At 37.5% G+C, this 27,181-nt stretch overlaps 1 protein-coding gene across 11 annotated transcripts in view; it reads left to right on the forward strand.

The window, feature by feature from the left end:
- Positions 1 to 27,181, forward strand: part of LOC127658714 (N-chimaerin) — a 139,467-nt gene that overhangs the window by 57,321 nt on the left and 54,965 nt on the right. For 3 of the 11 annotated variants that reach the window (XM_052148157.1, XM_052148158.1, XM_052148156.1), the window contains exons 4-6: positions 14,480 to 14,511; positions 14,819 to 14,932; positions 17,614 to 17,902. In XM_052148157.1, the coding sequence (XP_052004117.1) occupies positions 14,480 to 14,511; positions 14,819 to 14,932; positions 17,614 to 17,902 (435 nt within the window). Of the gene's footprint in view, positions 1 to 79; positions 1,224 to 3,382; positions 3,632 to 6,784; positions 9,245 to 14,479; positions 14,545 to 14,818; positions 14,933 to 17,613; positions 17,903 to 27,181 lie in introns of those variants that run through there. The other 8 variants (XM_052148163.1, XM_052148165.1, XM_052148160.1 and 5 more) reach the window with 7 other exon arrangements.

Here is a 27,181-nt window from a genome sequence, read left to right on the forward strand (position 1 = left end):
CCCCTGAGTCTTCTCTTTACTGTTGTACATGAAACTGGTGTTTAGCAGGTAGAATTCAATGAAGCTGTCAGCTGAGGACATGTGAGGCATCTATTTCTCAAACTAGAGACTCTGATGTACTTATCCTCTTGTTTAGTTGTATATCTGGTCTTCCACATCTCTTTCTGTCCTTGATAGAGCAAGTTGTCCTTTGTCTTTGAAGACCGTAGTGTACACCTTTTGTATGAATTCATTTTTTTTTTTTTTTTATTTAACATAAAACAAATAAGAACAGTAATTGACAGGACAATAAAAAAAAAGAAAAGAGGGGACCTGATCCAGAGGCACGCAGTGCCAGAACCCCTCTCCACTTCTGCTCTCCTCTGCCCCCGCCATCAGTTGCTATTCTATTGACGGGCCAGCTCATCTACCCACCTCACTATCCCTGTGTTATGTCTTCTAGGGTCTAAATTAAGTCTAAGTGCATTAAAAGAGGTGCGGCGCAAGGGGTAGAACTTATTCAGAACCACCTCAAGCACCACCCATTTCCCTACCTATTGACTGATTGTGTGATTAAGTGAATGATATGAGATGCATTAAAAAGAAGTGGGGGCAACAGTGCAGGACCTCTTCAGGCCCTCCACTCAGCACACCCTAATTCTTAAGTACGAGTGTGAATGTTGGCCATCTAACATGAGGAGCATTAAAAAGTGAGGTGTACAGAGTAGAGCCGGCCCCAGCAGTTGCAGTGGAGGAGGAGGTCTGTGGAGGCACGATGAAGAGGGGAGGCATATTCTCCCTCAGGGTAAACACCCCCCTCCAAATTTGGACAGTACTAGCCAAGTGGATGGGGAATCATTTGAGTTCTTTCTAGAGGGGTTATTTGATATTTCTATTGAGATGTGATCCAAAAGTAAGTTTTTCCAAATAGTGATATCGATTTTGTTTTTTGTTTTCCAATTCATGAAGATGGTTTTCTTGGTGACAACTAGCGCGACCAGCAGAATTTTACTGTTCATGTGATTCAGGTTGATTGTGGAGATGTCTCCAAGTAAACAGAGAGATGGGGACGATGGGATGGGGCAGCCGAAAAAGGCAGATAAAATCCTTCTAACCTTTTCCCAGAGTTGTTTTATAGGAGTGCAGTGCCAAAGTGCATGAATATATGTGTCCCTGCAGTTTTGAATGCAGTGTGGACAGGTGTCTGAGGTGGAGCCCATATGAAATAATTTCCGTCCAGTGAGGTGAGTCCTGTGAATAGTCTTGTATTGTATTAGCTGTAAGTTAGTATTTTTGGTCATGAGAAAAGTATTTTTGCAGACTTGAGTCCAGAAATCGGCATCAGTGTGAATAGATAAATCCTATTCCCAGTTAGCAGTGGGGAGACTTATGATAATGTCTGTTTGTATCACTATTTTGTAGATTTTGGATAGTAGTTTTTTGGAGGATGGAATATTAATTAGTTGTGAGATAGTTGGGGCGACTTCTAAATTGACCATTGGAGTGTTAGTGGTTGGTTTAATTAATGATTTAATTAATGATTTAATCTGTAGGTATTGTAGGAATTGTTTGTCGGTGATGCCAAATTTCTGGACCAAGTCCTCAAATGTAGTGAAATTGCCATTGACAAAATATGTTGCAGGTGAGTAATACCTTTATCTTTCCAGGAATTGAAGTTAAGTGTTTTATTATTGCAAGTGAAATCAGGGTTATTCCAAATCGGGGTGAATTTCAGATGCGAAAGCTTTGTGTTAGTAATATTGTGGAATTTCCACCAGGCTGCCAGACTTGAGCTAATTGTGGGTGCTTTGAAACAGGAGTGTTTTCAGTTTTTTGACAGTTTTAACGCCATGGAAATCTAGGCCCGCGGACGGGCCCTTAAATGTACAAAATAAAAGTATGCGATAAACAAAACAGCTGTGTGTTACATTGGTACACATGCCACATATCTTTGGAAAGCTACATTTCTTGATTTTCTATTGATATAAACCATTTTAAGATACAATCACAACAGTAGGTACAATCTATATCTTTGTCAGACCACCAACATATAAACAACCAATAACAAAATTTAGGCAACTCACCTATGATGCCTCATAGTTGTACACTGAGCCATAACTTCCCGACAAAAACGGTGTTGTTTCATTGTCAAATGTCCAAATGATCAAATCAAGTAAAATGTTTAGTCCAAATCACAGTATTACATCAATAAATATCCACAGACTCTTGTTGCATCATTTCAAAGCACCTGGCAGCTGTACCTAATCTTTCACATATTACCGGTTATAACTTCAGTTCAGATGTAAACATTTCCTATATCCGGTATCAAAATGGAAGCACGCACTCTGACCTTTCGATTGACACCTCATTTGACCCAATAGGAGCTTCCATGTCCTGTCCACAGCCTTCAATACCCAACCACCATCTGTGTCGAGTGTAAGGGCATACCCACTTTCCTTTGTTTACTGATCAAACCAATTACATTGAAGAGTGGAAATGACTGACGCATCGTATAGCCAATGAAATTCTGAAAACAGTGATATGCGGCTTTAGTGGAACGATTAGAGGACGGCTCTGTTGTGTGTGTGCGCAAAGTTTCCTCGAGTTTACCCACTGCTATGGCCTCCAGCGTAAATGCATGCAGAGCTGCTTTGGAACTGTTTACACATTTGGCGATTTAAATATGGTGAAACGGACGCTGAAAAACAGGATTTTCACCCCAGGATGTGATATAAGAAGGCATTCATTGTCAAAATTCTGAGTTTGGAGATGAAATTTCTGAAAACAATACAGATGATTCAGAGGCAGATGGAGAGATGAGACATGGCTCTGGACAAGTAAGTGTTTTCTTGTGTTTATAACATATATTACTGTATATTCCGCATAAATAAGCTTTAGTTTGAATAATGAATACACATTTTGTAATTACCCTTTGTCGTGTGTTTCCTCAGTGAGTGTTTGAACCGTTTGTGCGTGTTTTTAGTTCATTGTTTGTTTCAGATCTATTGACATGCTATATAGATGTTTTGTATATTTACTGTAAATATATATATATATATATATATATATATATATATATATATATATATATATATTAGTAAATAAATCAATAAATATAAGTTGAAAATAAGAATATATGTTGTGTTTGAGAGTCTATTTGTTACAATGCGGGGAGGTGGGGGAGGTGTAGGGCCATCTATTTGTTACAATGCTGAATTCATGGGGGAGGTGTAGGCCCATCTCTTTGTTCCATAGTACATTGGCAAAGTATACAGTATTTACAGTAAATATACATACAATAATACATTTTTACACACTCGAAAAGAAAAACTAATATATATATATATATATATATATATATATATGAATACAGAAAAGATGGAAAAGTTGTGTCTAGCTTTGTAAATTACATTTATTTATTATCTCCCACTCAGCAAGCGGCCACATAAAGTGGAGCAGCAGGACAGCACCTCATCAAGAGAGGAGGGCTTTCAGAGAGACCCTTGCTGAGGAGCTGGCAGAGTTGGGGTCTCAATCCACAGCCAGACCCGTATCTCCTGCTCCACGAAGAGCACATCACAGGCCGTTGCACATCACCAAATCTTGCACCGCTGGTCGTCTGAAGTGCAGGCAGTGTCATGCAAAGACACCAGTGAAGTACTCTCCTGTGTTGTGCCTATGTGCTTTGTACACAAATGTGACTGCTACAATGACTGGCATGTTGCTAGAAACATGTACAATTTTATAATGGTTTGTAAATACTTTATGTAAAAATTAATGTAAATAGTTTGTTGTGTATTTTTTATATAAACAAATTGTCCACCATAGCACTAGTTTTGACTCTTTTATATGCACAACATTTAGTTTCAAGAAGGGAAAAGGCACTCTAATGTGTTTATGCATCAGTTACTCTGTGTCAGCAAAACTAATAGTGGATCTGGATATGGAATATGATAGCTCTAAGTGTCATCTTTCATTAGAGCCCAAAATTATGACTGTACGTTGAAGCGTTCAAAAGTTGCAGCCTTTTTGTCCTAGGTTTCCAAAGTGTCCTTTTGGAGTATCCAAAAGGCACTTTTGTAAAACGCCTGGGTGTACCCTTAGAAAAACATGTGTAAAATATTCATTTTTTATGATATTGTTATAACATTTGAACCTGGACTAGGTAAGGATTCATGCTGTGATCCCATTGTGTTCTCAAGCTAATAGCTACAAGTTATAGTCATCTGCAGGCATCTGTATGCAAAAAAAATTTCAGGCGGAAAAAAAAATTCTATTTCATTGTGTTCAAACTTCTATTACTCAAAATCAGTAGCACTTACAGTAATTCTGACTGCTGGAGAAAAAACTTCAGAGTGTCCCCTTTCAAATGTGACCAAAACCATGCATGTACTCCAAACGGTTCAAGAACAGCTTTAAATTTACTTTGGGTATGCCTTGATTAGGCGTTTTAGGCTAATTTTACAGGATTGGGAAGAGGTTAAGCATTGTATAGCCTTCATTCCTCAAAACAATTATTGACTGATGAGTTTCTAGAAAACACCGTTTCTTTTTTTGCCATTTTTTAACTAACATTGATCTTAAGACATGCCAGTATTGCATACTGTGGCAACTAAAAAACAAACGCAAATACAACGTTAAGCTTCATTTAATGAACTAAATGGCTTTCATCTGTGTCTGATATAATGGCAAGTGATTTTCTAGTACCAAATGATCAATGTAGCATGATTACTCAAGGATAAGGTGTTGGAGTGATGCTGCTGTCTAGATTTGATCAAAAATAACTTTTTTCAAATAGTGATGATGCTGCTTTTTACATCAGTAATGTCCTGACTATACTTTGTGATCAGTTGAATGCCACTTTGCTGAAGTACCAAGTTCCTTCCGAAACAGCAAAATTTGTAGATTATTCCAAACTTTTGGCCACCATTGTGTGTGTATATACACTCACCTAAAGGATTATTAGGAACACCATACTAATACTGTGTTTGACCCCCTTTCACCTTCAGAACTGCCTTAATTCTATGTGGCATTGATTCAACAAGGTGCTGAAAGCATTCTTTAGAAATCTTGCAGTTGATGGAGATTTGTGGGATGCACATCCAGGGCACGAAGCTCCCGTTCCACCACATCCCAAAGATGCTCTATTGGGTTGAGATCCGGTGACTGTGGGGGCCATTTTAGTACAGTGAACTCATTGTCATGTTCAAGAAACCAATTTGAAATGATTCGAGCTTTGTGACATGGTGCATTATCCTGCTGGAAGTAGCCATCAGAGGATGGATACATGGTGGCCATAAAGGGATGGACATGGTCAGAAATAATGCTCAGGTAGGCCGTGGCATTTAAACGATGCCCAATTGGCACTAAGGGGCCTAAAGTGTGCCAAGAAAACATCCCCCACACCATTACACCACCACCACCAGCCTGCACAGTGGTAACAAGGCATGATGGATCCATGTTCTCATTCTGTTTACGCCAAATTCTGACTCTACCATCTGAATGTCTCAACAGAAATCGAGACTCATCAGACCAGACAACATTTTTCCAGTCTTCAACTGTCCAATTTTGGTGAGCTCTTGCAAATTGTAGTCTCTTTTTCCTATTTGTAGTGGAGATGGGTTGTGCGTGTTGTGGCATCACAAATGCTTTGCTGCATACCTCGGTTGTAACGAGTGGTTATTTCAGGCAAAGTTGCTCTTCTATCAGCTTGAATCAGTCGGCCCATTCTCCTCTGACCTCTAGCATCAACAAGGCATTTTCACCCACAGGACTGCCGCATACTGGATGTTTTTCCCTTTTCACACCATTCTTTGTAAACCCTAGAAATGGTTGTGCGTAAAAATCCCAGTAACTGAGCAGATTGTGAAATACTCAGACCGGCCCGTCTGGCACCAACAACCATGCCACGCTCAAAATTGCTTAAATCACCTTTCTTTCACATTCTGACATTCAGTTTGGAATTCAGGAGATTGTCTTGACCAGGACCACACCCCTAAATGCATTGCAGCAACTGCCATGTGATTGGTTGATTAGATAATTGCATTAATGAGAAATTGAACAGGTGTTCCTAATAATCCTTTAGGTGAGTGTATATATACTGTATATAAAATCAATCTAAAACGAGCAATTCTGTGACAGCCATTTGGCTCCTTAATGTTTCAGTTTAGTTTCAAGTATTTTTTTCAGTTTCGAGCCCTGTTTTTTAATACCACAATACTAAAATATATTTTGAGTAACACAGGAACACTGATCTTTTATTATTTATTTTATTGGCCAAATTCTTATATTGGTGTGTCTTGCTAAATAGAGTCACATATGACTGTATTTTACTGCTCTATCACCTTAAACCTGCTTTGAGACAGTTCTGTTTTTCTGCTCTCAGTTCACACTCTTCTGTTATATGAAGCTCTGTGAGACTGAAGGAGGGCTGGGTATCACTAACCAACTTAAGATACAATACACACAGTATATCACGATTCGATATATCGCAAAACATGACATTGAAACCAAATGCGTGAGAGAGATCCAGCATGAAAAGAGACGCGTGAATTGTGCATTCAGTTTCAGTCTGTCGCACCACATTGAAGTGTTTCTGAGTTGCATTGCGAAACAACGATCTCAAAGTTTGTGCTTCTTTAGATGTCCTGCTTCTTCAGGAGGGTTTAAAGACCGAAACGTGAAGCTCATCATTTTATAAAAGCACACATTAATTCTTCATTTAAAGTCATGTATTATTTGAGCTGTAAAGTTGTTTAAATCATCATTTTTGTGTGGAATACTATAGCTATTACAGGATTTACAGTGTTACATCATCATGGCAATAAAGTGGTGAAATTTGCTATAGCTTTACACAGATGTGGTTAGTAAGTGATTTTGTCTCACTAAAATCATATTAACACACATGTTGTTTATGTCTTGCAGTTCTACTTTTGAGACAGTGAGTATTTTAACATTTACAGATTGACCCCATTGACTTCCATTGTAAGTGAATCACTGGATCCCAGATTTTTATTGGCTATAGTTTCATTGCATATTATTATTCCCCACACTCATGGCCTTAGTTACATCAGCAGAAAAGGAAAGTTTCTGTGGTTTTCAGAGGCATTTTGATCAAAGAATAAAAATAAAAAACATAAAATGATGCACACAATAAGACTAAAAAATTTTATTAATAAATTAAATAAGGTCAATTTAGGTTGTATGTTGCCTTTAAAATGAAAATGGCACATGTGTTGAGAGGAAAAAATGTGGTTAAACAAGGTATATTGTTGGAAAACATTCAAAACAATTGAACCTTTTCTAAGCTCCGCCCCCTTGGCTCTAACAAGCTCTGCAGAACTCCCCATTGATATAAATAGGAGATTGCCATGAAGGAAAAAACTTTTTTTGAAAGTTTTTTGGGAAAATATTCTCATAAACGGAATGGATGATATTGTTACATGAGCTGGACATTTTTTGTTAAAGAAATCATTAAATTACACAGTAATTGAATTAAAAACTGTTGAATTAATCAGGATCAAGGCAAATGATTATCACTTGAAAAGAGAAAAACTTAATTTAAGAGCGATTACACATCTAATAACTGAACAGAGCTGTTTATAACACATTCACTATGATGCTGTGAACTATTTACTATCACCTTTACTAAGACTGGAATCAATACATTAATTGATGTTAAGTTATTAGCTTTAATTTACCTTGGAGCAATTATAGGTGTCCTTGCTGATGTTCATTCTGGAATGAGAGCTGACACAGTTAAATCTTGCTCTTCTTGAGATTTATGTAAGCATGTATTACAAATGACCCGGCAACATAGTGTTTTACATATTTTGGATCATTTTGATAAAATCCTGCTGAAAACTACTCAAACACACATTAATCCCGTAGACTCTCATTATAAAAAGGCGAGTGTGTATTCATTGTGACTGGGTCATTGTTGATATTATCGCTTCAGGACGGCTGATAGAGAAACCCAGACAGAAATCAGATGCTCTCATCCTTCATAAGGCAAATAGTGCAAACTCAGCAGCGTGCACACACACACACACACACACACACACACACATCCTGTAATTGTTCAACTTTGGCTTTCGTGATTGATTGGCTCTAGTGTATCTGATTCCCCTCATTAGCTGGTTTTATTACCCTGTTGGTCATTTCACCTCCAACACACACACGTAAACACACAGCCCCACTTTAAGAAATGCTTTGCTGCTTTTATTACCATCAGGAATTGATATGCTTCTCCCTCCATCCCACATCCCATTTACCCAGAAACACTACTCTTTCACTGACTGACACTTCTCATTGTCTGGGTTGATTGATTGTCTCAATTTGCTGGTTCATTCCTCCTTGATATTATATAATTTAAAGGAATATTATGGGTTCAACACAAGTTAAGCCCAATCGACATCATTTGTGGTATAATGCTGATTACCAAAAACATTATTTCAACTCATTCCTGCTTTTCATAACAAATAAATAAAAATAAGACCAAAAAAAAAAGGAAAAATCTGGTTTCAAGTGAGGCACTTACAATGGAAGTCAATGGGACAATCTGTAAATGTTAAAATACTCACTGATGCAAAAGAATAAATACAAGACATCACTTACTAACCTTTTCTGTGTAAAGATATTGCCATGACGACATAACATCATAAACACGTAAACCCTGAATTGACTGTAAAAACTAGATCAAATAATACATGATTTTAAACAGAAGAATTAATGTACGTGCTTTTATAAAATTATAAGCTTCACATTTCTCTTTAAACCCTCCAAAAATTGACTCCATTCACTTCCATTAGATGTCAGAATATGCAGAATATGCATGAGCTTAATAATAATCTGACTCTGATGTGGGACCTTTTGTTCATCTCTTATGTCGTTGTTGAATTGTACAAATATACTTTAACCAGAATCCCCTATTGTCAAGTCATTTTATTTGTATAGCGCCTTTCACAACACACACCATTTCCAAGCAGCTTTACAGAAGATCAGCATTAACACAAGATAAAACTGTAATGTGTATAATGTCGATGAGTCATCATTGTGTAGTTTGAAATGATATGATTGTAAATTGTGTTTAAAAATAAGTAATTAAATAATAATTGTATTTATAACCCCAGAGAGCAAGCTGAAGGTGACTGTGGCAGGAACACAAAACTCCATAAGATGTTGGTTAATGGAGAAAAATAACCTTGGGAGAAACCAGACTCACTGTGGGGGCCAGTTCCACTCTGACTAACATCATGAATATAATGTAAATATTACTTATGTATAGTTAAAGTCATGGTTTAAAATGATTAAACTAAGTGTTAAGGTTTAGTGTTTAAACAAAGATCTTGTATGAACTGTAAAATTAATGATTAATGTCTTTGAAATCCATCCTGGATTAAATGCAGAAGTTCACATATAGATGCAAGTGTCCTTGTTATTGGCTAATTTAATGTTTTGTTGGCAGTTAATTGATTGTAGGGATGTTTAGAATATCTTTACATTATTGTGTGGAAATAATTGGGAGTACTCTTTAATATGTAAAGAATCACAAACCTCTAACTACACAATATTTTATTTCAATATTTATATTAATAAATGTATAGCTTATTAAGAAACACTTTATTATTAACTAGTATACTGGAAAATGTAGCCGCAAAATTAACAGTAATTCCAGACTTCAAGTCTTTTTTTTTTGGCAATTTTTTTTCAGCTGGACTTTAAAGGATTCAGATCTCTTTTTTTGTTCAGTTTAGTAGCTGATAAAGATATCAGCTCACTTTTCATTCACAGTTATTTTTTGTAACACATTCAACAAATAGTATTATTATCATTTATAAGCAAATAATAATATATCATGATAGTAATATATTGTCATTTATCTCAATCGCGCACATTTAACTTTTAAACCCTCATGCTTTTATTTTGACATTCTGAACGCTCCAGGAAGTCCTGTAAGTGTCTGTTTGTAGGCAACTTCTCAGTAGTTTAATTCGCTTCTTATTCAAATTCTGGCCAAATGCTCCTCCAGTGCCATCCTAACTTTTGAGCATGTACATCTGAGATGCTGTTCTTGTGTAGCGCTCAAATATTGCACACCATGTGAAGGCTAAAAATAGCCGCAAGTGTGTGTGTGTGTAAACAGCAGCACCATTCACTGATGTGCTGGAGCTGCATGTGCATTTTGTATATATTTATATTTACTTACTTAAATACAGCCTTTTGTGTAGGCAGAGATCAGTGAGGTGCATCGCAGTTCAACCTGGCTGGTAATTTCGGTGAGGTCTATCCTAAATCCAAGGTTCAGACAATGGCATATGAAGTATCCCATGTCTTATGGTTGGAGTTGGCATCAATTCATCCTCCATCCATCGTAATAGACTGAAGTGATGTTTGGCTGGCACCGGCTGCATTTAGTCATCATCATTCAGCGACACGTAGCAATGGAGTCCAACACGAAGCAGGAATGGAGCTGGATCCAGCTGGTTCTGGTGACCTCAGGATAGGAGAACCAAGGTTGAGACAGGGAAACAGATTAGGGATGGGCATTCATCAATAATTTGGTATTCAAATATTTAAGCTCATAAAAAACAAATATTAAGGTAATTAATGAGAGAGACATTGTAAAATATTTTTTTTTTAGTCATAAAGGTTGTGTCACCATTAAAAAACAAGCTAATTATAATCAAAACAAGCTTATATTAGGTCCTGTGTGTTTTAAAAAAATATATATTTAAACAACCAATGCGTGAAAACAAAAAAAAGAATAGAATGAAAGCATTTAAGCTCACGCAAAGCGAAGAAAAATAAACCACTAATTAAGTAGACTGATGCATGTTAACGTACAGGACGAATATAAACACGTCATATACTAGTTATCATGTTTATATTGTATCTCGTCTCATGTTTTTGATAAGCATATCCACGTGCTCAGTAAACTATACTCATTTATATTCACTAGTTTAAATGATGGAATGTCCCTTACCTCAGCTAGCATAGTCTTTCTCGGTTGCCATGTTTGCTGTTTACAGAAGCGTCGCTGGGATTACGTTGCTTTCTGACGAGCTGCACGTATGCGAGAGTAAAGTGTACACTGCTTATCCAGTACATTTAAACAGGAACCCAGCTTTCTCACAGTAAGCCACATTCTCACAATAACCCGCTTTTCTGGTGTCCGTACTGACAGAACTGTTTGCTCAACAAATGTGATCAACTTGTGTCCACACTTAACAGCGCCACCCAGTGCATTCTGTTATATTTGCCCGATTTAGTTTGTGTGTTCAGGATTTAACATGCATCTCACTGTATATATGGCCAGCAAAGCAAAACTTTGTGAAATTCGAATAGTATTTTTACTATTTGAATAATTATTGCAGAACGAATATTCAAATATTAGACTACTCGTGCACATCCCTAAAACAAATAGAATAATATTAGCATAGATGCCATGAAATTTATTGCAGGGTTATAGATTATGAGAATTCTTTCTGGTTCCGGCAGACCCAACTAAAGCAGCCTAATTGAGGGTTGGAGGATAAATTAGGTGTATGCCTGTTTAAATAGATGAGTCTTTAGTCTAGAAAAGACTACTCTTTACTCAGAGTGTGTGTCTGCATCTCAAACTGTGTTAGGGGGACTATTCCATAGTTTAGGAGCCAAATATGAAAAGGATTTACCTCCTTTTGTGGATTTTGATGTTCTAGGGACTATTAACAGGCCAGAATCTTGTGATCATAATGAACATGATGGAATATAGCATGGTAGAGGGTCAGTTAAGTACTGTGGAGCTAGAGCATTCAAAGCTTTTCAAATGAATACAAAATGTAACATGTAGCAATTTAATGATGATAAAATGGGGCTAATATGATCATATTTCTTGGTTCTTGTCAGCACTCTGGCTGCTGCATTTTGAACCAATTGAAGTTTATTTATTGAACTTCCAGTACATCCTCCCAGTAATGCATTACAAGAATCTTGTACACATACACACACACACACACACCACTGTGCTTCTGCCCTGCATTGGTGTTTCCTATAATAGATTTATGTGGGATTGAGAGAGAGAGAGAGAGAGATGGGGGAAGGGAGGATGTATTGTGAATGCAGAGCTGCTAGATGCTCAATAAATGAGTGAATGCCTTTTTAATCTGCATCAGGTCTCTCTCTCTCTCTCTCTCTCTCTCTCTCTCTCTCTCTCTCTCTCTCGAAGTACTTAATCAGCACGATTGTGTTTACATACAATATTGCCAAAGCATAAATACACAAAAAAATTATAAAACGGTAACAAATAACAATAAAAATAAGGTGCTAGTTAATGTATAAAATAAAACTATAATAACAATATGCACTATACAATATAAAATAAAATAAGCATTTAACAATACATTATGAACATAAAAAAATACTCTCTCTCTCCCTCTCTCTATGTTTGTTAGGTTAATCATAGGGAGGTGTTGTGGGGTTTGTTATGATAATAGATTGCAGCTCTCTGTTGTTGTTGTTTTTGTTTGCTTCTGTTGATGGAAAATGAGTTAAATGTCACCAATGAACTTTCGCAGAAAAGATACGCTTGTTTTTCTTTTTTTTCCTTTTATTAATTTGTTTAAAGGTCTTTACAGACTGTTATTAATGTCAGTATCGCGTTATAGAGTCCTTTGGTGGTGTAGAGCTGAGCTTTATGCTGCATGTATTCAAACGCCTCCTATGAAAACCTTTTGTAAACTTGCTTCTACTTACCCTTATCAAGCAGTGTATCTTGAATTGTATCAGGAATGAATAAAAAAAACATTTAAAATAACGAATGTATTGATTAAAACATCGTAAATTGATTAATACATCGTAAATTGTTAGTGCTTAAATTATTTTTTAGTCCATGTCTGTTAGCTTTGAGGTCATCTACATGATAGCATGTTCCTAAAAGTTGTGTTTACCATTTGCAGATACACGTTTTTCCAATAACATTCACAAGAATGAGAATGCCGCTTGCTCTGACTAGCAATAGCAGTAGCAAATCATACTTCATGGCTGTTATGTAAACTAAAGGCTAATGGCTGTTCAAAAATAAAAAAAGGAACAATCCCTTCAGATATGTCCCATCCCAACTTAATGTTTCATAATTTACTCCCCCTCATACCATCCCAGATGTGTATGACTGACTTTCTGCAGAAAACAAATAAAGATTTTCACAAGAATATTTTAGCTCTGTAGTTCCATACAATGCAAGTGAATGGAACTTCTGAAGTGATATGATAGGTGTAAGTGAGAAACAGATAAAAATGGTAGTCACTTTTTTCCACATTCACTTTCCCTTTAACTGGAAAGAAAACTGCTTCCATAAAACCATTCCATGCTGTCTTTAATGACTTTATTAGCAGATTAATTAAAATAATTTCAGTAAATCATTTGTGTCAGTAGACTAGGTTGGGAACCAAGAACCAGTTCTAATTCAGGTAATTCCATTTTGTAAGAAAAATACCAGAAACAAATTAATTAACGGTTCTCCAATGTCCATTCTTCAGCCCATGCAGACAGAACACCATACTAAAATACTCGTAACAGTGTTTAATGCAGTGCAATTCAGTGGCACTGAATTAGCAGCGCAAAAGATACAGTGCGACCAACGTAGTTCAATGCCTGAATGAATAACTCTAATGAGCCGGATAATTTGAATCAGCAGTGCAAAACACACAGCAAACAGTGTAGTCTGATTCCTGAACAAATATCTCTTATTAGCCAGTTCATTTCAATCAGCAGTGTGAAACATACAGCATGACCAGTGTACTACGATTCCTGAACAAATGACTTTTAAATCTACAGTGGGATACATACTGCACGACTACTAGTATAATTGGGTTCCCCAAATAATGACTCTCATGAGCCGGTTCATTTGAATCTACAGCACAAAACAAACAGTGTGACCAGTGTAATCTGATTCCCGAACAAATAACTGTTATGAGTTGGTTAATTTCAGTCAGCAGTGTGAAAAATATAGCACAACCAGTGTAGTCAGAATGGCGTATGAAATATCCCATGACTGAGACATACTGCATGACTTATATAATGAGGTTCCCCAACAAATGACTCTTATGAGCCGCTTCATTTAAATCAGCAGTGCAAAACAATACAGCGTGACCAGTGTAGTCTGATTCCCGAACAAATGACTCTTATTAGCTGCTGCTTCTTAGTGAATAAAAAAACTTACTGAGCCTTATCTTACTGAACTTACTGAAATAATTAATTTTTTGACTGCCAACTCGAAATGGACCAAGTTACTGTGTAATGTGTCTTTAGGGCTCCTTTGTAATTAATGGATGGCTGTTGACATGGTTCTCTAGTTAAACATGCACATTGTGAGTTTTGTTGTTTTAATCAGTGCATACTGTCCCTAAATTGACTAAATGGACTCCCTAAATTGACATTAATATGCTGATATTCTCAAAATATGTGTTCTAAATTAAAGACACCTTGAGATTGATAATAAATGTTTTTCTCGTTTCTGCAGGTGGAGAATCGGCCCAAATACTACGGACGAGAGTGAGTTCATAACCAGCTTCAAAATCCAATGCTGTGGGTGAAGCATTGACTGAATCCCAGTTTGTGTGAATTTATGCTTTTTGTAATATTGCCCATAAACTGTTGCTCAATGCAAAGGGATTGTTTGCGACAGTTATCAAGACATTACAGCACATCCCAATACTGGCGTATACTGGCTTATTCATACATTAAAGTACACCAGCGCAGTACAGACTTTTCATACTGGAAGAATGCAAATTAGGATTCAGCCCAGTTGTGGTGGTATTAATAATATAAAAATTCTGTATTTTTCTGGTTCCCTATGAAGGTATCATGGGATGATCTCCAGAGAGGAAGCAGATCAACTGCTCAGTGTGGCTGAAGGGAGTTATCTCATCAGAGAGAGCCAGAGACAACCGGGCACATATACCTTAGCTTTACGGTACATAAACACTCACCTTTGACCTTTTATAATTCAACTTCACTCTCCATTCAGAGCCAAATTACAGAGCTCTCTCTCTCTCTCTCTCTCTCTCTCTCTCTCTCTCTCTCTCTCTCTCAATCACTCTCTCTCTCTCTCTCTGTCTGTGTATGTGTGTGTTCCTCAGGCATGCAGTTCCTCTGAGAAAGCATCTGTCCTGTACCCAAAAGCTTTAACATCAAAGAGCTCTTTTGTCATCAGGCTTTAATGAAATTCGCCTCTGTACATGTGTGTTTGTGAGTGTATATCTGTTTGAGATGCGTTTGCATGTGTGTGTGTGTGTGTGTGTGTGTCTGTATATGGTGTGTCTGTCTCCATGTGGGAAGCAAGAAGTAATAAATAAAAAATATTGACATGGGTTTTTCAAAAGCAAATTCCCCACAGTCTTGAATATTTGGTTATATCCTTGGTGTAAGGATCTGATTTTGGGGGTGTACATCTGGTTGTGTGTGTGTCTCTCTGGGATCGTAATCAGACTTGAACAGGAATCACGGCTCAACTGACCTGCGATTTCCAGTGGTTCATTACGTTAGCAGCTCATGAAACAACAGATAGACTATATCTGTTTATGTTGAAGGAAAGACCTTCTGTGTTCTAAAACTGTTTGATATAAATCCATCCATCCATCCATCCATTTTCTTCCGGTCATCCGGGTCTGGGTTGCGGTGGCAGCAGAATCAGCAGGACAGTCCATACATTTTTTTCCTCTCTACATCCTCTAGCTCTTCCTGGGGGGGATCCTAAGGCATTTCCAGGCCAGCCAATACACATGTTAAATATTTTTGGATTCATTAAGATAGTTCTCTTCTTTCCAGTCATGTAGCCAGAACATGCTCTATCAACTGAAGGACTTTGATGTGACCATAACATGGAAAGCAGTATTTGTCCTGCTTTTCAAATAAGAGTTATATGCAGTCCACCAAAACCATTTGTTGAAACTAAGCTGAAAAAAAGCTTGTTCAGAAATCTTGTGGTTATGATGTCAGAGCCATAACAGTGCCTGCTCAAATTTCTGATGTCTTGGTTCCAGTAGTACTTTCCCCATAACGGTTTAATAAAATCCTTCATAAAAGAGTTGTAAGCCATGAACCAAAGCAACCAGCTCTTGAGGTGAATCACAGCATTACAAACTTCAAGTCGAAGCAAAACGTATTTACAAATTGGACAAAAAGAAAAGGTACAAGACTGTGTACTTACCATCTGTAATGAAGGAATGAACTTCAATCCCAAGAAATACATTTTATATTATTAAAAAATATCAAACGATTGATTTAAATTTGTTGATTATAAGAATAGAAACATTGGGTCTAAAGTATATAGCAAAATATTAAAATATGTAAAAATATATAAGTAGTTTGAGAGTGAAGGAGACACGATTGCATCATTCACGGTGTGTAATTGGAGTGAATTGTCGGTGCACAGCTCTTTTGGTGAACTTCATATGCCACGATTCTCTGATTGGTGGAGCATTTCTCTTTAGCATCATGGGAAGTGTAGTTCATTCTGTTAATAAATGTACATTTTAAAAAATTTTGTTGAAATATCATAGACTGGTGACTTACACAGAACAATATATAATCAATGAACAACCTCGAAGCTCACGGTAGGTCTGTCTTGAAAGGTTTATAAGTGAGTGTTAATAATTAATTCCCCCTATGGAAAAATGTTATTGACTTTTTACTTCCAGAATCAGACTGTTGCACTCTATTGACCTGTTTCATTGAAGTAACTTTTCCCTGCAGCCGCCATATTTGTGACCATCAGTGGGAGGAAACAATGGCGGTTAATGGAAAAACACCTGAAAAACTATATCAAGAGAAACATCCATCCAAGCCAAGTCTCGGAAAAAGTTAATACAGGTCTGAGGACAGCACAAATATTGCCAAATTGAACTTTCGCAGACATTTAAAGATGTTTTGCCCATGAATCATCTCTGTACGGCGAGTCTAATGTGTGACCGGCGAGTACAAGCCCACCGGTCATGACCGTAAACATCTCTCATTCAGAAGTTACACATGTATTTTGTTGTTTTCTGGCCTGATTTTGTCACAGTGATAAAAATGACTGTGATGATTCGTCTGTATGAATGTAAGAGCTGCTTTTAACTCCTGAAGAAGGTTTATGTTGCATCTCATAGTGCAGCTCAATGAAGGTATTTGGAATATTGGTCAAAAACATGGCAGTGTGGTCATACAGTGATGTCACATGAAACTGGTCAATACCGACCATGATGAATAACAGTTCTTGGAGATCAAGGCCTGTTCACGTAGTTAGCCAGTCATAACAGAGGTCATTAAATGTATATATTTTTATACAGTGTATATATATATATATATGTATATGTGTGTTGTGGTGTAGAGTAAACCAGGTCATGAATTGTGTGCGTCTGTGCGTGTGTGTGTGTGTGTGTGTGTGTGTGTGTGTGTGTGTGTTAGAGGAACAGTGTCTGTTCCTTATATTGATTTTTATATACGAGCTCTTCACTCTCCATTCCACAACTACTAAAAGCCAAGTACAGGAAAATGATAGGCCCACAACCAGACGTGTTCCTGTGTGTGTGTGTCCATGTTCTCATTTTCACATCAGATCTCTTCACAGCTGTGTATTACAGCTCTCACAGACACTCATTCTCTCTCTCTCAGCTTTGGGAATCAAACCCGAAACTTCAGACTCTTTTACGATGGAAAGCACTTTGTGGGGGAGAAGCGCTTTGAGTCGATCCACGACCTGGTGACGGATGGTCTCATCACGCTGTACATCGAGACCAAAGCAGCAGAGTATATATCGAAGATGACCATCAACCCCATCTACGAGCATGTGGGCTACACCACCCTGAACCGAGAGCCAGCGCTGAAGAAAGCCCCGCCCGTCTGCAGAGGTGCACCCGATGGCAAGGACGCACCCGGAGAAGAGACGGGCCTGGAGGAGAGGGTGAGATACTTGATGACCATTACAAGTGATCGACCAGTATGGGGTTTTAACTAGACACAAGTGTGGCCAATGCTGATATTTAATGATAGAAAAGAAGATTTATAATTTCAATGAACACATATTTTACACCACATTTACTTTAATTCTTTCAAATCTTGCATGAATTGGCCAAGTTGGCACAATAATTGGCCAATGCCCAAATATCGGTCTGTCGCTTCACATTATTTAGCTCTTGATCAGCTTGTAGACTGTGATGAGAGTCAACTGTGATGAGATTTAATTAATTTTGCCCTCAGATAACCTCAGCCACGTGTGCAGCTGCGGTGAAGAGTTCAGTTATGACATTTATGAACATGATTTCTACTTTTAAATATGATCGCCATCTTGGCCTTGCGCACCACACTTCTTATTAAATTCTCAATTTATGTGTTGTTTTTGGCATGTAAGAAGGATGAGAACCTCAAAAAAAGGGTCAGCCTGATGTGGGCCTGTTCCTTGATCAGTTTTGGTGTGGTTTCTGCTTTTGCATTGCTCCTTGGGCGATATACTGTGTGTCCTGAAAACTCACAAGTTCTCACGAGTCCTGAAAACTCACAAAACTCACAGTCAACTACAGTCAATCTAGGTTTTTGAAGCAGTAGTTAGCTGCTCTACAACTTACCAGTATATATGAGCTTCTAAACAACTTTTTTTTTTTGTCTTTTAAATTTATCAATATTTTATCATATTCATTTTCACAAATTTTAGTCAGTTTTACTCTGGCTAAAATGCCATCTAATTTTAATTGACGATAATGTGCAAAATGACAAAGACCCAATTTTAACCAAGTATTCAACTGTTTTGAAAAATGTAGTGTTGTCAAAAGTACCAGGTATTCGGTAACAAGTCGATACTAAATTAAATAAGATGTAACAATACCAGTGTTTCTACAGCACCGGTAGTACCGAACATGACAATTCAGTACGCACACGCTGAAATGGACAATTAATCAAATTAAAATCGTGATTATGTCCTAGTGTGATTATTAAACTGCAAAAGGCTGCAATGTTAGTCTGAATGAGCTATGTTCTTTAAATGAACGTGTGTAGCAGACCGCTCATACTCCACAGACATTGAGAATCATTTATGTTGTATGAGATGACAGAGCAGAGCACTAAACCACTGTAAACACTTTACATGTAGACTATATATTTTTATAATTAAATCATAGTATTTGTGCTTTAACGATCACACTGGGTCATGTAGCAAACTGTTCATCTGTCAGAAGTGAAGCTTCCGTCAAAACCACACATCAAAATAAAAGCACGATTCAAAATAAAAGCACGATTCAAAATAAAAGCTTGGCACCTGAAATTGAAGTAATTGCAATAAAAATGTATCACAACTGTATTGTAAAATGCTATATTCTCTATAGTAATATTATTAATAATAATAATGATTAATTAATAATGATAATAATAGTAATTATAAAAACTAAGCAATATATCACAAGCAGGAGTGCATTTGTATTAAAAAATGCAATGGCATGTTGAAAAGTAATTGTTCTATTTTTTACTTTAGTTTAAACTAAAGTTTTAAAATTTTTAAGGAATTACTTTGATTATTAGTACATTTGTATGCTAAAATTTAATTAAACTTTAAAAATGAAATTCTTGAAAATAATAAAAAAAAGATATATTTGAGTAGAGCCCTGCTTAAAAACACTTAAGCAATACATAATTAATTGAGTTACATTTGAATTTCTTTTAATTTATTATTTACATTTGAAATGTAACTTTAAATAGGCTAAAGCAGTGTGTTCAATAGCACATTACCATATTAGCAAATTTTTGCTGTGGAATCAAATTTAGTATCGAGAACTGTGAAATTTCACTGGTATCGGTACTGACTACTGAAATTTTTGTATTGTGACAACACTAGAATAATGTATAAACTACTTAGTTATTTAAAAATGTATCAAAGATTTTAAAGATTTATGTATTTAATATGTAGCCTAAGGTTAAACCCTAGAACACATATGTAACTTCTGAAAATACCCAGGTGAAATCTAGATGCATATTCTTTATAAAACTACTAATCTTTTTAAGGGAAAATTAACTGTAATTATCTTTTTTATTTGTAAATTAGTACAACTTTTTAGTAGTTGATTTTATATTTTATTGTATTCTGAAGAGTTTCAGACACATTGCAAATGGAGTAGGAGTATTTGAGTAGGGTGACTGTATAATAAAATACATGGGCAATTTCCATGTTTGGTGGTAAAATATAAAATATAAAACTCTACCCACACAAACACATACATAGACAATGGACTAGGATAAGATGTTTTTCTCAGCAACAAAAAAAATTGTAATAAAAAAATATTCTAGTAAAAGTTACAAAATCACTTAACATGATAGAAGACCTTAACTGAGGAATACCTGGAGTGACAGATCAACAGACCACTTCATGCAAAAAATTATGTCTTAAAAACCAGAGGCTCCACATACATTCACCTAAAGGATTATTAGGAACACCTGTTCAATTTCTCATTAATGCAATTATCTAATCAACCAATCACATGGCAGTTGCTTCAGTGCATTTAGGGGTGTGGTCCTGGTCAAGACAATCTCCTGAACTCCAAACTGAATGTCAGAATGGGAAAGAAAGGTGATTTAAGCAATTTTGAGCGTGGCATGGTTGTTGGTGCCAGACGGGCCAATCTGAGTATTTCACAATCTGCTCAGTTACTGGGATTTTCACACACAGCCATTTCTAGGGTTTACAAAGAATGGTGTGAAAAGGGAAAAACATCCAGTATGCGGCAGTCCTGTGGGGGCGAAGATGCCTTGTTGATGCTAGAGATCAGAGGAGAATGGGCCGACTGATTCAAGCTGATAGAAGAGCAACTTCGCCTGAAATAACCACTCGTTACAACCGAGGTATGCAGCAAAGCATTTGTGAAGCCACAACACGCACAACCTTGAGGCGGATGGGCTACAACAGCAGAAGACCCCACCATGCATCATGGGAATCGTGTGGCAGGAAACACCGCTAGATACCTGTAATTTGATTGTTTTGCACATTTGGAGGAGGATTTAGAGAAGAGGATGGTTCACTCTTGCTGTGTGGTCGATTGTACGGCTCGTTGGGGGCCTGATAAAAAAGTTTTTTCGAATTCCCTCCGAAAAGGATCGCGAAAAACGAAAGAAATGGTTGCGTGCAATTAGGCGATTGAACCTGGACGCTCCGAAGAAAGCCTGGATTCCTGCAGCTTCTGATCAAGTTTGTGAGGCTCATTTTGTTCATGGTAAGTCTTAGTGACTATGTATTTATAGAAGATTGAAAAAAAAAAAAACTCAAATCAACCGAGTCATATGTTTTCGCGTTCTGATTCAGGTGTCCCAAACCGCTATTGAAAGTCTCACACTGAACACAATTGAATTGGTACAACAGTCACTACATTTTCAATAAATAAATAAATAAGAACACTGATCAATGAAGACTTACCCGGCTTTGCAGTCGCAGTGATTATTTCGCCGTTCTCTTTGGCGATCACCCACGGGAGATGCGAATCACGCTGTGACTCTGCTTGGCCAGGTCTTACCTCTGCTTTTAGCACGATCACTGCTTTCTGTTTGGCAGAAAAGATCGGCCCAACTTTTCGAGAAACAAAATAATCATAGGCCTCCAGACTTTTGAAAGCCTTTAATCTTTCATGAGTGAAGGGTCCAGGGGTTTCTATTAAATAAGAATAAATGTCACCCCAGCAGATTGGTGGCCAAGACACGGGCGAGTCGGACCAACCTTTTTTGTCATCCCAGATCTCATATGGGCTTTGAATAACTTCGATTTTGTCACCAATACAAATTTTGAGCTTCTCTCCAAACCTCCTCTGGTCTTCAGATGTTAAAGTGCTTATATATTGTGGATTTCGCCCGCTAACTCTCTTGAAAGTGCTCGTCGCGTCTTTACAGCCCGCCATACTGTTTGTTTTGTTGCCACACAACCACTCGCGCATGCGTACAAAGATGTCAACAAAGATCCTCCTATAGAGCATCTTTGGGATGTGGTGGAACGGGAGCTTCGTGCCCTGGATGTGCATCCCACAAATCTCCATCAACTGCAAGATGCTATCCTATCAATATGGGCCAACATTTCTAAAGAATGCTTTTAGCACCTTGTTGAATCAATGCCACGTAGAATTAAGGCAGTTCTGAAGGCGAAAGAGGGTCAAACACAGTATTAGTATGGTGTTCCTAATAATCCTTTAGGTGAGTGTATAAACTTGTACAATCTAGTACATTCCATCTTTTGTCAAAGCCGTGACTTGTTCATGACAGGAAACCTGTTTGAAAGCAGTCTTTACTATGCATCTGAACTCCACTCTGCAGCTTTAAGCAGGTGTGTGGGTGATTGGTCATGCTGTATAGCTGGGATTGGTGCTGAGTTAATGGACAGCAGCTTACAGAAGCACAGAGTGAATATATCTCAATTCATGCATATAATCAGACAATCAGCAGTGATTTAAATGTGCACTCATTACTCACAGTGGCGCCTCGCGGGCCTCTTTGTCAGAGTCATCACTGATGCTGAATCTGGACATAAGCAATGGTGGGAAATGGCATTTCAAGGGCACAGATTTTATGATTAATGTTTGTACTGAATATTAATCTGAAATGTGATATGTTCACTTATGTTTAGAAAGAACAAGCACCAAAACATGTATTACATCAAAATATTTCTTTCTTTTCTCTTTCTTTGATTTCTGTCTTCATAAGCACATCTGAAAGTCATATAGCTATGTTGTGGATAACGGTGCAATTTCATCACAGTTGTCTGATCACCGTTTTGGTCAGGTTTTATAAATGGCCGTTTTGCTTTTAGGGTTGCACCGATTCAATCCAATCGTGGATGTTTAATTTTTCAAAGATAAGCCAAATTGAATGTTACAGCGAAATGCACCATATTTTTTTCAAAGCAGCTTTACTGAAATGATCCTGTAACAACAAATTATGCTATTGAAGTCCTTATTGTGCAATTATAATGAGTAACATTATTAAAAAGGTGACTGTGGCAAGAAACACCAAACTCTATAAGATGTTGGAGAAAAATTACCTTGGGAGAATATAAGATCAATGATTAAATGTATACGAATTCCATCCCAAATGGTTTGCAGAAGTGCATGTAGATGCAGGGTCCATTTATTTGGCTGATTAAGGCTGTAGTTGGTATTAATTTATTTTCTGAGTATTCTATTATAAGAGAGTGTATTCCATCCTTTGGCCAAGATGATGCAGGCAGAGGTCAGCAAGGTAATTGGTGGTTCATTTCGGTAGAGTCCATTGTAAGCCCAAGGTGCAGGCAGTTGACAGTGAAGTATCCCTGGTCTAACTGTTAGAGTTGGAAGCAGTTACTTCTCTGTGAAGTCCATCGTAGAAGACTGAAATGCAGTCGGTGATCATCGAAATGCTCCTTGGTGTCTCGGTGGCACAGGCTGCAGTTAGTAGTCATCACTCAGTGACACACATAGCAGTGGGAGTGGGACATCGGGCTGGGCTGGAGCTGGATCTGGCAGACTCTGGTAACCTTGGGATATGTATGTATGAGTTTGAGACAGGGAAATAAATAGAATAATATTAGCGTATATGCCATTCACTTTAAAGCAAAGTTATAGAATATGATAAGTGTTTCCAGTTCCGGCAGAACTAACTAATGCAGCATAACTATGAGTTGAGGGATTAATAAGGTGCATACTTAGAATAGATGAGTCTTTAGTCTAGACTTAAACAGAGAGTGTGTCTGAATCCTGAACTGTGTTAGGAAGACTATTCCATAATTTAGGAGCCAAATCAGTAAGGGATCTACCTCCTTTTGTGATCATCATCGGCATGCCCACTAAAGGAGCATTGCCTTTTTCACTGTATGCTCTGTGCTGAGCTCGCTTCCAGGGAGTGAAGAGAACGAAATTGAGTGGGGCAAGATCGGAATTGATAACTCTTGTCCATGTTGTTCTCTGTCTGCCAACAGGTCGTCTTTGGGAGACCTTTTATGATGGTGCATAGTGCTCGTGCATGGTCTTCTTTGGTTGCTGATCAAGCGACATGTCCAAAATATTGTAGTTGCCAGCTACAGATCTTGACTATAATCAGCCCTTCTCCTGTGTATCTTAAGATCTTTGCATTTTTTCTACACTTGAGATATAGGATATCTTGAATCTCCTTCTCAAGCACCACTGGTGGATTGAGTTGAGTTTCTGGTTAAGTGTTGTAAATTAAGGACCATGTTTCTGCTCGTAAAGCAGGACTGGTAGAGTGTAGGTGCCATAGAGGCACATTTTTGTTTGAAGTGAATTAAAACATTGGCAAGTGATGCCAATTTGCCCTGAGACATCAGGTTCGCTGCTGTATTGTCTGTCAGTGAGCACAAGTAGGTGAAGGACTAAACCACTCCAGCTGGTTTCTGGAAATAGGCACAGATGACAGGCAGGTATTTGATGAAACAGTTGTCTGGTTTTATTCCAGTTGACCTGCAGACCCAGCTGGCGTGCCATCTTGTCCAGAATCTCCAAAGACAGTACAAGGACTTCCAGCATCTAAGCAAGGAGGGCAACATCAGCAAATTCCAGATCAGTAAATGTTTCATTGCCAAGTGTTACTGCTGCATAATCATGATGGATAGTTCTTTCCACGATATGATCCATTGGCTGGAGGAAGAAGTTGGGGGCAATCCGGCAGTTCCGCAGTTTATGGGAAACCAGTCAGTCAGAAAGCTATCATTCTGTACCATGCTCAACGTGCCCGTGTACATTTTCCTCACCAAATTCACGATCTTTAAAGGAAGCCCAATGGATAACATCAGTTTCCACAGTCCGGCTCGATTCACTGAGTCGAAGGCCACTTTCAGGTCAACGTATGCATTCCATAACAGCTACTGAAATTCTTTCCTGGTCTGGGTCAGCAGATTTAGGGTAAAGATTCTGTCCATCGTGGAGCAGCCTGGTGTAAAGCAGCTTTGTTCTGTTCGTTGTCTGTTCAGTAGGTGCTTTTTGACCCTTGACAAGTGTAAGAAGGCAAAGATTTTCACTGGCACCTGGAGGCGAAGATTTTCCCTGGATTTTGATTGGCATTTTTGGTGTGAACGAGCCTTTACATTCGCTCACCTGGCATATACTAATGATTAATAAAATAAATTAAGTTGGTCCAACATAAGAAAATTAATTGAGTAAAACCTTAGTAGATTGAGTGTGACAAACTTAATGAAGTTTAATTAAAACTGCTATAGTACATTGATTTTGGATCATATTTGGAATAAAAAAGAAAAACATCAAATTACAGTCTGTAAAGCATGAAAAATTTAAAATACACTAACTTCTAAAAAGTAGCTAATACTTCAGAATACTAATACTTTATTTATTATTTCAGGAGTTTGCTTTGTTGTATCTTATATATGTGCGATGCATGTTTAAATTTGCCTAAATGTTTATAAAGTATTTCTAAATATGAATATTTTATCAAAGTGTCTGTTACAGTTTGACAGGTCATTTTGCACATTATTCTAAAGTAAATTGTGATTTTCACTGACTAAAATTAAATGTTGTTTCAGTCTAATTAAAACTGACTAAAATGAACAAACATGACATGATGAAATACTGACTAAATATAAAGGACCTTTTTGTCAAAAGAAAATAAAGAACTGTAAAAATGATCACTGTTCGTAGTACATTTTCATGATGTGACCTCAGTAATTCTATCCTTGATACATTGACTGTCAGAAAGATTTTGTATCTTCTGGCACATCAAAATAGTCCCCGTTGTAAGGTTTACATAATTTTGAGTCATTTTGAGTTATTGTGACAGGGTAGGCTAAGCCATTCCAATTTGTTCTGATTGGCTGAGAATACTTTGATTTAGCCAATCAGCTGCTTTGTTTTTTGTTTGGCGGTGATAAGATGGCAACATCAAAGAGGGGTACTGCTTCTGTTTAACAGACAATAAGTCTGTCCGTTGTCTCTTACAAAACCAACTCTTTTCACACAGAGACAAGGCTCGGTCTGGTGAGCAACCTCCACTGAGCAGCTGAAAGCTGATTGGTTGTTTGATGGCACCTCATGATTGTGTAACTTGGCAGCATTCTGCAGTGACAGTCTATTCACACTCATTAGGCCTGTTAGAAGATTATCACACGGTTGAAAACAGCTTTCACACACCACTTGCTCACAGTGTTATTTAAGTGTGCAAATAGTGTAGAGTAAATATATTTCTCCATGATTTTTCTTGATCTCTCCGGTGTAGTGGAAGCCCCAGGGCTCATTAGATCAAGCAAAGGAAGTCTGACATTTGTAGAACGCAGTGGACAAATGCAGTTCCAGTGTGCTTCAGCTTTGAAACATGAGTGCATTTACATGCACAGCAATACACTGAAACTACCAAAAATCCGCGTTTTCAAAAAATCTGTCAAAAATCTCTTATAAAATAATTTACAAGAGACTTGAAATCATCACAGCAGAATCTCTGCTGTCCCAGCCCAAGCTCTAAAGGTCAGTGTCTTTTCTTCCAATGTCACTATTCACATCACACTTTTTCCACTGGCTGATTAACAAACAGATCTCAAATATCTCAAATATATCTAGTACTTTTTATGTCATGGTTACGCATGGCACAGAATGGGCACTCCAGATGTTGCACTGCAGATAAACATTGTCCGTCACACAGAAGGGAACGAGTTGTAAAGTTACCGTTGTGGTTATTTTTATCCGTCATTTGTTGCTTTTGCGTTATTTCTGAATTAAAAAGTACCTTCATGGTCAAGAAGCTCACACTCTCTCACACGCCCACGCCCACACACAAACATACACACTTGCACACACATACACACTGAAAGAGTGAAGCCACGTTCATTTCTGTCATAAAGTGTTAAGGGTCAGAGTTTAAAGCACAGATTTTGTATGAACTGTAAAATTAATGATTAATGTCTTTGAAGTCCATCCTGGATTAACTGCAGAAGTTCACATAGATGTATTGTCCTTGTTAGTGGCTGATTTAATGTTTTGTTGACAGTTAATTGATAGTCTTTGTATTCTATTTCAAAAGTGTAGTTCATCAGTACACAAAGGTGATGCAGGCAGAGATCAATGAAGTGCATCACAGTTCAACCTGCAGGTCATTTCGTTGAGGTTTGGTGAGGTCTATCCTAAATCCAAGTTTCAGACAATGGCATTTGAAGTATCCCATGTCTTATGGTTGGAGTTAGCATCAGTTAATCCTCTGAAGCCCATCATAATAGACTGATGTCATGTCT

This window comes from Xyrauchen texanus, chromosome 18 (assembly GCF_025860055.1).
Source record: "Xyrauchen texanus isolate HMW12.3.18 chromosome 18, RBS_HiC_50CHRs, whole genome shotgun sequence".
In the NCBI taxonomy this organism is placed as follows: Eukaryota; Metazoa; Chordata; class Actinopteri; order Cypriniformes; family Catostomidae; genus Xyrauchen; species Xyrauchen texanus.